This window comes from Prorops nasuta, unplaced genomic scaffold (genome assembly GCF_024137725.1).
Source record: "Prorops nasuta isolate Cenicafe-Biocafe unplaced genomic scaffold, Cenicafe_Pnas_1.2 PNAS00009, whole genome shotgun sequence".
NCBI lineage: Eukaryota > Metazoa > Arthropoda > Insecta > Hymenoptera > Bethylidae > Prorops > Prorops nasuta.
Window position 1 is genome coordinate 3,942,214 of NW_027116806.1, and position 13,985 is coordinate 3,956,198.

Below are 13,985 nucleotides of genomic sequence, written 5' to 3' on the forward strand. Positions count from 1 at the left end.
CCGACATTACAGGGCGAAAACTATTTCGCATGCAGCGTCGTTATTTGTTGACGGATTGTAAAGTTATTTCAGGTTTTTGGAAATGCCAGAAGCTTATCTACTAAGTTACGTTAGGAAAATTAACAAAAAATGAAAAAAAATTTTTGTTTAAATAAATACATTAACATTATTGAGAAACAACAATTAAATCGCAAAATCCCCCAACGTACTTTACTAGATAATGTTCTTACGTTTCCAAAAAGTCGACAAAAATGCAAATCTGTCAAGAAATGACGATGCTGCATGCGAAATAAATAATGGAAGAATTTCGTGTTGGCGACTTCCCGAACACGAAATTCTTCCATTATTTATTTCGCATGCAGCATCGTCATTTCTTGACAGATTTGCATTTTTGTCGACTTTTTGGAAACGTAAGAACATTATCTAGTAAAGTACGTTGGGGGATTTTGCGATTTAATTGTTGTTTCTCAATAATGTTAATGTATTTATTTAAACAAAAATTTTTTTTCATTTTTTGTTAATTTTCCTAACGTAACTTAGTAGATAAGCTTCTGGCATTTCCAAAAACCTGAAATAACTTTACAATCCGTCAACAAATAACGACGCTGCATGCGAAATAGTTTTCGCCCTGTAATGTCGGCATTCGTTCGTTAAGGGTTAATTTAATCTGTAAAAGAAATCCCACAAAGTACACTTAATCCTCTATATTGTAAAATGTAATATTATACTTATCTAATCTCGACTCCTCCTCTCACTATTAATTGAATTTAAAAAATTTTTACATTCATAATATGGTTGAACAACATTATCACAATAAATATAACCTTATTATAAACACTGCAGCCTGCTGCAGCCGTAAGCAGTTTGACAGCTCAAAATTAGATTGGTAGTGGTGACAAATTTTGAGAACCGAATATTAGGTTGGTAGCGGTAATAAATTTTGACAGTCGAATGTTAGGTTGGTAGTAGTGAGAAACTAAGATCACTTAAACGACCAGCTTCAGCCCGACATATACAGAAATCGTGAAAAATGGAAGAGAAAAGGGGGAAGAATTTTTAAATTTCGACATATTATGTATATGTATATATATATATATATATGTATATATATATACAGGGTGAGGCACTTAAGCCGCCCCAGAATGTGGATGCAGAAAGGCGCGTATCTCTTCAGCTATAAAAGATATTCAATTTTTGCATAGAACCTTTCTGAAAGCAAATAACAAGAGGCTTCGAAAATGTCCTATGGAAAAATTGAATATCTGTTATAGTTAAAGAGATACACCTCTTTCGGCATTCGTATTCTGGGGCGGCTTAAGTGCCTCACCCTGTATATATATAAGTAGTGTCACGCGTCTTTTATAATTACTTGCCGCGTAATACTATACCGTGTTACTTAATTTTAGTTTTGTCCAACAACGCGTTTATAATAGGATGTCTGAGGTGATTATAACAAACATAGCGCTTTGATAAAGCTAAATCATGGAAATGTTAGCTTTGTTCAGTAGTACAATTATAATAGAATATTTATGATATTAAAGGTAGTAGTCTAGTAAATCGACTGTTTTTGTAGCGTATTTTCGGGATTTATTTTTACTATATGTAAATGAAATCCAATGAATCCAAAAATTTGATGTTAGTAGTTGTGTATCTTCAAGTATACAAATTATTATGTTTTTTTGTCTTTTTTACAATATATTATTAATATTATATAAAGTCAAATGAAGTGCTGAAAAAAAAAACATATACCGCTGGCCCATGAGATATTTTCATTTTGAGTAATCTGAAACAAAAAATTCGAATAGATTAATGTTCTGTAGGATGTCATTCTGGCCGGAACTATAATAAAACAATTTTGTTAATAAATACAAAAATAGCGGACTTAGAAAAAAGTGAATATTTTTTCAGTGTAAATTGGTGTGTAAATTGAAAAGTAATGGATGTAAAAAAGTGATTCTGGTTTCTGCCAGAATTACAAATGTGCAGAACAACTTGTTAAAATTTCAGCCCGATCGGTTTAATAGAAAATTTGTTATCACTCGAGCCGACCGAGAAAGCATGGTTTCGAGAAAAACACGTTTAAAGTTTGGTTAATAGAACTTTCATACTCTCACTAGTCATCGATCCCCGGTGCGTACAACAAGCCTTTGGTCTCTTCATATGCATCAAAAACGGTATATCTGGTTATTTCCTTTCGTATGTCGAAAAGTGTAAGAAGCTCCAAGAAATTATAAAGGTGATAAATTATACTAAAGAAGACCAACCGTTAGCAGCTGTCGCGCAGCTTACCGTGCAACTATATGCGACGCTCTTGAAAATGTGCTATAACTTTGTTAATATTTTGAATTTCAATCTAAAATTTATACACCATATTCTCATGATGTTACATTGTCGAAATATGCAAAAAAATTGTTTCGACTTAAACAACTACACTACTACCTTATCATTTACAATGTCCCTCTCGAGCGTTAATATATATATATATATATATGTATATATTGATGAATTTACTTTGACTTTCAGACATGGCGCTTTGTCACTTCAAAATTTGCAACATGGGACGTAAACGACAGCTGTAACTTGGTTATCCGATCGAGAGCCGTGAAGAATCTGCACGTGCGATGGAGATGACTGGTTAGATCGAGGAAAATCTGGGAGGAAGCGAGAGGAGCTACTGAGGCACGTGCAGGATCGACCATCGCTTATTAGGCAGCAACAAATACAGCAACAGCATCTAATCTCCTTTATATCTTTTCGGATATTTTCATTAATAATTTTATAGCATATTCTCGACGCGGCCAAGTTGTTGAAAAAATTTATTTCCCTTATATAAAACAATTGATTAATGGGGAAGACCAACCATTCGGTAGAGACACGCCTACCTATACGATTATTTGAAATTCAGCTTTGCACAAACCACCAATGACTATCATTCAATTCGACAGTATGGGGAGAGACTGAACAAAAAAAAAGCCTTCGCGTGCTTACTCGCAACTTACTAATTATATTTACGTATATGTTTCATAACATTATCAGGGGCATTCCCTTCAACAGAGCAAAATTTATGTTATTCAGAACATGTTGCATTAATTGGCCGAATCCTTCAGGAAGAGATGATTCGTGTTATAAGATTGTTTATTTGATACCTTTAATGAAGATAGAATATTAAAGGCATGATTTTACATGTATGTAAACTATTGTATTCATTACATCATTATTCGAAGTCTATCCTGTTAATTGGTCCAAACTTTGAGCCATCTGACTCATGTTGTACGATTGTTTACTTAAAATTGTAAATGAAAAAAATCAAATGCTCGATTGTGCATACCTGATGAAATATTCGATAACATTTTAATTACTATTCAAAAGCTCTTATGTTAATTGGCAGAGTGTTTGAGCCAAGTTGATTCATCCTGTAACATTGTTTATTGAAGATTGTTGATGAAGAAAAATTAAACATAGGATTCTTCATGCATGTAAAATATTCGATTCGATAAATGATAAATGGAAAACTCTTCCGTTAATTAGTCGAACCTTACAGCAAGTTGATTCGTGTTGTAAATTATTTATTTAAAAACGCTAATGAAAAAGAATTTAATGCACAAAGGTGCATATACGTAAAACATTGGATTTCCATTGAGCAACATTTATACCATTGTTCAAAAGCTCTTCAGATTGATAAGTCAAAATTTTTTGAAATAGCCGATTCATGTTTTAAGATTGTTTGCTTATAATCGTTAATGAAGAAAATTATAGGGGTTCACTTGTACAATGAGACCGATTTTCCGACGTCTTTTCAAAAATATTTTATGGTAAAATTATTAAAGAGATATTTTAAAATTACTCTCACAAGCAGCCGTTTTGTTCAATTGTTATCCAACATTCTACATACTTTTGTACAAAGAGTAATCGAACGAATGCCAATAAAAAGGGCTGAAATAAGATCTCTCCTGAGTAACAATGTGCAAGATACCGCACCAATTATTTCTCTGAGAAGAAAAATTAAAATACCTTGTTATTTTTAATCCAGTGGCCGAGATACAGACGTAGAGGTTTTTCGAAATTTCGCTTTCTTTATTGTTATAGAACTTTTAAATTGCAAAAAATATGACTGAGAAATGATATCTCTTCGTTTTTCCTTATTCCGCCATTTTGTTAATTTTAGATAATTTGCAAAACCCATGTAGGTGAGTAGCTCGGTAATTAGATTTTGAATAACAAGATATTTTCATTTTTCCTTTCAGATGAGAACGATACCAGTGCTGTGTCTTAATCACGGTTTGGGACCGTTATTTCGAGAAAGGGTCGCGTTTCAGCCCTTATCATAGAAGCATTAATTTCATTACGTTCTCAAAAGAATTCCTGTAGAATATTAGATAATAAACGAAAAAAATGATACGAGAATCTTATCGGAGAATCACTAGTAATTTTTTCAGAAGTAAATAGAATGGTGAATAACCAGTGGAAAATCAGTGACTATATACAATAGAGGTAAAAGGAACCCCTTTAAAGAGACGAATTTTCATGTATGTGATGTGATATATACCGAAACTCCATATGAAAAAATGTATGTAATTATTGGAAAGCTCTGGAGGGTTAATCGTGTATGTATAGGAATATTTTTGAGCCAGCTGATTGATCTTGTAAGATTGTTTATTAAAAATGATTAACGAAGAAGAATTAAAGGGAGGATTTTGCATGTAGATATATATAAAATAATGGATTGTTGTTGGCTTTTCTTTTTGGACAGGCGGTTTTCTCGATTGGAGGTTTAAAAAAATATGACGAGTTACTCTCTCACGAGGAGGAACGACGAAACCTTTGCGTCCGGTAACAATAAGATACGTGTCCGACTGGCTCGGGCGTGATTGACGATCAAAGTATTTCCGAATAAACGACAAATTTTCTAGCTTTATTCGAATGCTGCGAAAAGGCATGCAAATATAGCGCACGATCAGAGATAGGCAAGTCACAACTATTATTAATAATCAGAAATTTTCCAATGCATTCTTATCAATGTTTTTTATCCAGATAATACTATTAATGTTTCTTCTATATACAATCACTTTTCTTTCTCTCTTCTCTTCTCTTTTCCTTTCAACGAGTTCGAATAAGACTTTTGACCTTTCTCTGTAATCGACGAGCGCGCGCGAGCGCACGCGCATACACGCAACACGCACACTGCACAGTGTTTTCAACAGATTCCCAAATCATTCGTTAAAGCGATTGGCAATATTACATTGCGACGATTATTGTTGTTTTATTTATCGAGCTATCGTACCGGATTCTCGACCAACGATACTGTCAACATATTATATACACTACACCCGACTCGAGCAGTGAGAAAACGCAATTTTTACCGCTTTTGCCCATCGTTTACATCTCAACTAATAACTAACTTTAAGTATTTTTCACTATGGTATTTTTTTTTTTATCCCTATATCGAACCACGTCGCAATATTTTAGTTGCGAATTTTTATTTATTAGCTATATGCTCACGTATAGGCAAACGTTAAATCTCAAATGGGTGAAATGACTGAATATTGAAATTTCAATTTTGTAAGATGTGAAAAATGTTTGACAAAATTTTAATTAATGTGACCGATTTTAGAAAAGATTAACTTTATCTAAATTCAACAAATACGATTATTTGAAAAAGAAAAAAAAATTAAAACTGTATTAATATAAACAATATAAAAAATCTTATAATTATAAGACAAATTAAAGTATAATCACAAACTCTATTTTGATAGGTTAAAAAAGAGAACGATCAAAAGTTTCATTAAAGTATGGTCAGTTGACACCCTTTGCCATGTTATTATTTATGATTAGTGCAAAAGCACCGGGGTTTCTTCGAAAGAAGCCATAGATTCTTCTTATCTTTTTACAAATAATCATGTATCTCTTTATTTATTATTGTACTCGTAGTTTCATGGAGCTGTTACTACCATTATCCCACCCCCCTAAACCTCACTTTTTTCGCTTTGTTTTATCCCATACACTTAGATATACGTAATAATACCTAAGTTCCAAACACATTACTGTTAATTGTTTTTCTACGTACCTCTAATACTATATATAATTTAATTAGTCGTTACATGTATGTACCGTACCTGTGGTTAACAATTTTTATCTCTATGTGAAATTGTATTATTATATATATATTATATTAAATACGTGTATATTATACATATATATATATGCTATAATATGTCATACGAAATGTATCAGAAAAGAGTGTTTTCATTAAAGACAGCAGCAAAACGCTCTTGTTTTCTATATAGCCTATATATTGCGATACGTGTAAATTCTAAACGACATACGGAACTGTGGACTGAAAAGCCTGATGATTCGAGAGAAAATATTAAATCTATGCTTAAACCCGTGTTATTAAAAATGTAAATCGATCATATATCAAAAACTGAATAAACAATCAAATCAGAGCAACGTGTCTTGTGTGTTTTAAGTATTTTCGAAAGATAAACCATGAAAGATATGATAAATATATATAATTGATTTTACATATAAATATGAAAAAAGATATAGGATGAGCTAAAAGGTATGAAGACGCTAGAATAATAGGAAAACTCATTTTTTCAGCCATAACGACTAGTTTATACATCCTATCTTTGATGCTTTTAAATATCTTTAAGCTAACTATGCATATACAGGGTGGGCCATTTTAATCGACACACCAGAATTACTTGTAAACCAATGATCTTATGAAAAAATGTTTCAAACAAAAGTTGTTAGACTTCGAGGGGGAGATAAGATGGTATTTTCGATTCGACATTGAAATATTAAGTGAACGCTACATAAAGGTGATCTTGTGATTTTTAAATGGAACACCCTGTTAATCCTTAATATATTCTGAAAACTGATCTTACGAGATTTCCAAAACATTATATGAATGTATCATTTCATTCAGTCGTTCACTAAATATTTAGATTTTAAATTGCATTTAGGTGATCCTATCAACTCACATCACGAATATCTCTGCTAAACGAAAATAAATAATTTAATAGCAAAAGAATATGCGTTTAATACATTGCAGAAATTGCTTGATATGACTAAAAACTAATTAAAAAAAATATATTGAAAACCACTTGATGAAAAATTTTAAACTTTAAATAAAATATATTTACAAAAAATTGCCTGCATTATTTAGCCACTAAAACTACACGATTTACGATTTTGAAGGAAAAAACTTCTCAGCTTCTCTGGACGATATTTCTTACATTTCACCATGACTTGACCCTTTAAAGATCACTCTGACAAATCGAAAATTATTATTTCGAACGTAAAATTTCCCGCTCTTTACGGATCCGATTTTCAAGTTGGGGATCCTAATTAAAAAATAACTTTCATCTTCAAATGACATTGAAAATTAATTTTAGGAAAATCTTAATAGTTTGATAATCGCCCCCTATGTCCTGAACAGCTATTGTCCACGTTATTTTTTTGTATTCGGCTAATCAACAGAAATGTTCAGATAAACAGATATACTCACCTAAATGCAATTTAAAATCTAATAATTTATTGAGCGATTGAATGATATGATACACTTATATAATGCTTTAGAAATCTCTTGAGATCAGTTTTCAGATTATGTGAGAATAAACATGGGGTCCACTTAAAAATCACAAGATGACCTTCGTGTAGCGTTTACATAACATTTCAAGGTCAAATCGAAGATACCATTTTATGTCCTTCTCGAAGTCTAACACAACTTTTGCTTTAAATATTTTTTGATAAGACAATTAATTTACCAGTAATTTTTGTGCGTCGATTAAAATAAACCACCCTGCATATAGGTAGGTATATATGATAATTTACGAGGCATGCTAAAGGACGAATGAAGGTCATTTTGAGGTTTTTAAAAGCAAATATTGACTTATTTATTATATATTCTTGTGACTCATCGCAAGTACTCTTTTCGAAACATTATGTAAATTCAATGTTTAAAGTGTTTGAATGATGCGTTTATAGAAGATATTTGGTTTTCACATGGAGGTTAGAATTACCTCAAGAGAGCGTAAGGTCCCACTTTCGGCGAGTAGGGCTAAGCCATAGGGCTTAAAGGGAGTAAGGATGGCCGCCATATGTTTGGTTCAGTTTGCAGCATATACATATACAGGATGTTCTTCTAACGGAAAAGCATAGGAGATTCGTGTTAGTTGACTATAGCACTTGGAATGAAGGAATCTAAGAGCACTGATTGGTCAATAATGTGTAGTGCCAACTTAAAATAGGCCGTTGCCAATAGTTAGATGCGAAAAATGAGACTCATCCTCCATTTTGGTGCGTAGAAGTGTTTACAAGCTAATCGTAGCAGAAAAAGGTGTAAAATGGAGAAACGTCAAAAAGGTGAGGATACTAAAATAAAATTTGAAAATAACTAATGGAAAATAAGAATATACATAATTCCACTCATTGTTTTCAATTTTTACTTTAGTAACCTCATCTTTTAGAAATTTCTCCAGTTTTTACCAATTTCTGCTACGATTAACATGTAAAGACTTCCACACACCAAAATGGAGGATAAGTCTCAATTTTCGTATCTATATCTATTGACAACAGCCTATTTTAAGTTGGCACTACACATTCTTGACCAATCAGCGCTCTTAAATTCCTTCATTCCAAGTGCCATAATGGACGTTTTTCAGTTACCGACTCAAATCAACTCAGAACGACACACTGTGACATCGTGTCACACAATCACAGATTATAGAAAACTAAGTGGAATGTGCGCGTATATTTGATCTGAGTTTTTTCTGATGTCGACGTGAGTCGACTTCTGTTAACTTTTGTCGCTGAGTCGGTAACTGAAAAATGGCCATACTTGCCGTCGAGACACTATCGTCTCTTGATAAAGGTGATTATGGAAAGGGACAATTTCGTGGACGCTAAAACCAGCGACAAAGGCATGTCACGTGACTTCAATTGACGCTAGCATTAAAAATAAGAAGTTGGATTTTGTCAGCGTTTAGCGTCAATAGTAACTTCTATTTTACTTTCGGTGCGCATGTCACTCTACATACATATTTTGAACAACGCTACAACATATAATCCGTGATTGTAAGGTTAGTAATAACTTTTAGGTGGGTTCAAGTAATTGATTATTGAAATAGTACAAAAGTAAAATACTTTATTTTGTTTTTTCCAGAATATTATAGAGACATATTTTGCTATCAATAGCAAAATATACTTAAATACTTATATACATAATATTGAGAAAATTGTGAAGAATTAAAAATGAATACGTTTTCTTTTGTATTTTTTATTCTCTTTCATAATTTCATTTACTAACAAAGATACCAAAACCTTCTGCCTGTCATTACTTGATTTAATTTTTTAAGCACAATCTTATGCCCATTTATAATGTTTTAAGTTAGTAGTCTAGTTGTTTGGGTAAAAAAAAATTTGTTTTTCATATTTCGATAGTATATCAACATGAGAATATGGTGTATAAATTTTAAACCGATATTCAAAATATTAACAGATATAACATATATTCGAGAGCGCCGCATAATTGAACGCTGTAAGGTGCACGACAGCTGCTAACGGTTATTCCTCACTATTATGACTCACTACCTTTATATTTCCTTGAAGTTTCTTATACCTTTTGATATACGAAAGAATATAACCAGATATACCCGCGTTTGACACGTACATATGAAGAGACCTAAAGCCTGTTGCACGCACCGAGGATCGACGATTGGTGTGAGGATGAAAGTTCTGTTAACCAAATTTATAAACGCGTTTTTCTCGAAACCACGTTTTCTCGGTTGGCCCGGGGCATAACAGATTTTCTATTGAATCGATCGGGCTGAAATTTTTACAGGTTGTTCTACACATCTGTAATTCTGGACGGAACTAGAATCTTTTTTTTTCATCCATTATTTTTCCAGTTACAGCACAATTTACACTAAAAAAATAGTACCTTTTTTTTCAAAGTCCGCCATTTTATTATTTTTCAACCAAATTAATTTTTTCTAGTTCCGGCCAGAATGACAATCCTACTGAACAATAATCCGTTACATTTTTTTGTTTCCGATTACCCAAACTGGAGATACCTCAGGGGCCAGTAGCACATGTTTTTTTTCACCTACTTTGAACCCATATAATTTAAATAAAATATCGTAGAAATGAAAAAAATATATATTTTTGTATAATTCAATATAGTATTAATAACATAAAATTTTCAGATTTTTTGCATTTCATTTAGGTAGTTAAAAAAATTCCCTAAGAATACCCTGCAAAATAACCGGTCGATTTACTAGATTACTACCTTAATGCCACAGACAATATTCAAATTGAGTTATTTATCATTATGGAACAAATCAAAAGTAAAATTAAAGATTATTTGTAAAAACCGAAGATATGCGTGTAATGTAAAGGCAGCTAAAGCAACGACTAACGAAATAACGGCTACTTTCTAAGTTCTTGACGCTGAAAATAAAGTAGTGTCAATTTTTTGACGTTGTTACATCCCTTTTCATGCGCATTTTAAAATTCAGCGTCAAATCGAATCACGTAACTGATTTGACGCTGAAAAGCAGCGTCAAGCGTCACCATGAAAAGGCCCCTTAACGGTACAAAAAATTATCTTCCTATTTACACAAGTGATTATGGCCTTTTTGGTTATTCCAATTGGAAAAAAAAAGGGAAATTTTGTAATTTTTCTTCTCGTGCTATCATTCGAACGTCGACAGTTTTAAATTTCACCGAAAGTTAATAAAATTATATTTTTACCGCTATATAAACACTTCTATGTATTTAAATAAATAAGCAAATCGTTATCAATGAAAAATAAATTTTTGTTAACCCTATCTTAAGTCAAATCGTTTGAGAAAAATGAAACATTGAGTTGTATAAAATATAGTTTTTGAAATTAAAAATATTGAAACTCTTTTTTAAAGACATTTACACTGGATTGCACACCACCCTAAATTAAACTATATTGACAAAGTTGAAAAAACTAAAAATGCAGATGTTGCTAGTTTTTTCATAAAACACTTTGTTTTTGAGATATCGACGTATATAGTATTATATTTCTACCAACTTTTAGGCCCGCCTACATATAATTCAATATATTATCGTGAACGAAGTATATAAATACATGATGTTTTATGATAGTAAAAATAAATATTTATATTCAATTAGAAAGATTGAACTAGCACCATAGAAAAGTATATGCATATGAAGATTAGTAGAGTGGTGAACTTTATATAACCTCAAACATATGCTTCATCATCAGTAGGATCAGTAGTCACGTCATAAAGTAACATGCGCGGGCTATATTTATAAAGTCACTATTCGCTGGTACAGATAAAAACGTATAGCAGAAAAAGTTTGAAAAATGCGTCGATGTAGCATTTGGTATTTTAAACTCTTAGACAGAAACCGTTTGTTTGGTAGTATGTAGTACGGATCTTAGTTGTACAATACTGTATCTAAATTTTTTGTACACGATTAATAAAAAATGAGTGAGGGTAGTGGATCCAGACTGTAGCATTTGTATGCGTAACAACGCTATTCGCGTACTAATATTCTAGAATTCTTTTGTTTTTTATGCATAAAATACTTGTTAAGATTAGAGTATTAGTGTAGGAATGGAGTTCGTGTGCGTACAAATGCTTTAGTCTGGATCCATCCTAAGAAAGCGAATCACTCTCTCATCGACAATATATAGGGGGAAGGCACCCCCAGTACTAGTCACTTGAGCAATTTAAAGAATAACTCAGCAAGTAATTGAAAAAAAAAGATTTTCCTTTTTTTAACTATTAGTCAAATAACCTACGAACACATACAAAGCTATTAATATTTGACATATATTAATAACTAACAACGATAAACTTTTGGTAACAAATTGAGTAAAAACAAAGTATGGACACCTTGTACCGAACACATTGAAAACAGTTCTAAATTTGAACAGGCTTAATAAAATTCACAATCGTCATAAATATAAACACTAAATGACTCCGAAATATTATTACAGGCTTCATAGACCCTTCCTTTACAATTAGAGCATCGAATCCAATCTTCGTCATTCGTTTCTAGGCAGAATACACAAGCTGTTTCATTATTCAAAAATTTTGTTTATCCAATGATTTTCCTTCCTTTAGTAGTAAAATCTCAGAGGATCTAAACAGCAATGTTGAGACGTACTGATTTAATTCTGCTGTGTGATACTAGGAAAAACATTTGTTGTCTGATAATAGGAAACATGCATATACACAATATACAAAATAAAAAGCAGATAGTTCTGTTTAAATAAATTTTAAGTTTTACTGTAACAATACGTATAAAATTTGCTTCTTAGAGCAGCAAATGTTAATATGATTTGATGCGTTTATTTAATCATTCGAGAAAATGTATATTATCCCGTACAATCTAACCAGCAGTATTATCGCAATTAATGACTGCCCTTTCATTAATATGAAAACACAATAGTGTTTCGCGACATACGGCTCCCTTTTGGCACCCATAATTTATACCGTCCTGAATTTGCATTCAAAGCTTAGCGACCAGATGTTTTACGGATAAAATGCTGGTCACACACTGCTTCATTGATTATCAAATAACTGTGGACCTAATAAGAATTTATAAACGTTTTTAAACTAGAATGAAAGCTAAAGATTCAAGCTTTCACTCACTTGAATTTTAAATGCCTAAGTTAATTATAATGAGCAGTGCAAAGAATTGAAATTTGATATTTATAAACAAAGGGACCTTAAAAATGTTGTCATTTTTCTCTTTTTTAACACAGGCACCTGATGGATTTTTTTAGGTCGAATAAATATGGTAGGACACGGAATTTAATAAGCTTCACGACTATATCCTTAAATTTGTTCTACCGCTTACGGTAGCCAAACTACACGCACATAAAGAAGAACCTGTCTTTCTAACGATTTTATCAAATGGTCCTAAACTTTTGGCCTGCAGTGTATATGTGTATTACTCTCCTCCTTTATCCCTACTATGTAGGCATTTTTTCGTTTTTACTTATTTATACGGAGATACTCTATGTGTTCGGTGCTAGGTGCGGTTTGGCCTTAGGGGACTTCCCCCTATTACTCATAATTTGACCGTTTCTTAAGCATACTATATAGTGTTATTAAAACTTTGGATAGAGAAAGGATAATCTTGAAGAGTTTCTTTCCACTATGATTAAATGGGCTCGTATCCTTTAACTTACTGAAAATAAATACTACAGTCTACTATGTACAGCAAAATCTAATCTAATTTAATAGATATTACCTTTTCAAAAATAATGAAACACAAGTCAGGAAATAATGTACTTACCGCGGTTATTGTACAAATACAGCATTTGTAGGGTAAGACAGAATTTTATCGATTTTCAACGTTTAAAGCATAAATTACGTTGTGTTTTTTAAAGCAGCTGTCAACACTATTTGAAATTTATAAAGTTATTATAATGAGTACTATTAGTACAGTCTGGTATAGTTCAGCAAACGCAAAACATAAACGGGGGTGTAATACTTAAAACGCCCCAGAGCCTACATACAATAACACCGCGCGTTTCTTCTTGACTATAAGAAATATTCAATCTTTGTAAGAATTTTTTCGGAGCCTTTTATTCTTTGCTTTAAAAAAAGTCATATCTAAAAATTGAATATCTCTTGTAGTTGAAACGATACGTGTATTTTTGTACCTATGCTCTGGGGCGTTTTAAGTGTGGTACACCATGTGTAGCTTACAGTTTCTGTGTCAAGTTAAAGTGAATTCACTCATGATTTCACACGTATCATAACTCGGTAAGCTACATTTACCGAAAAACTCCTTGTTTCCATTTTGTCTTTACTTAAGGTATAAGTATTATAGGAAAAAGAATACAGTAAGTAAGACTACAATTGCAGCTCCGCTAATTTACGAAACCATTCATTCTCGATGTTTTGCCGTGATAATGCACGCTTAGAGGAGAAAATAAAGAGGATGAAGAACAAAAAAATCTACGAAAA

The 13,985-nt window shown here is 32.1% G+C and overlaps 1 protein-coding gene across 4 annotated transcripts in view; it reads left to right on the top strand.

Moving 5' to 3' along the window:
* Window positions 1–6,195, top strand: part of CNMa (CNMamide) — a 90,027-nt gene extending 83,832 nt beyond the window's left edge. For all 4 annotated transcript variants that reach the window (XM_066731919.1, XM_066731915.1, XM_066731918.1 and 1 more), the window contains exon 4: window positions 2,524–6,195. In XM_066731919.1, the coding sequence (XP_066588016.1) occupies window positions 2,524–2,579 (56 nt within the window). In that variant the 3' untranslated portion in view covers window positions 2,580–6,195. The remainder of the gene's footprint in view (window positions 1–2,523) is intronic.
* Window positions 6,196–13,985: the final 7,790 nt, after the last annotated feature.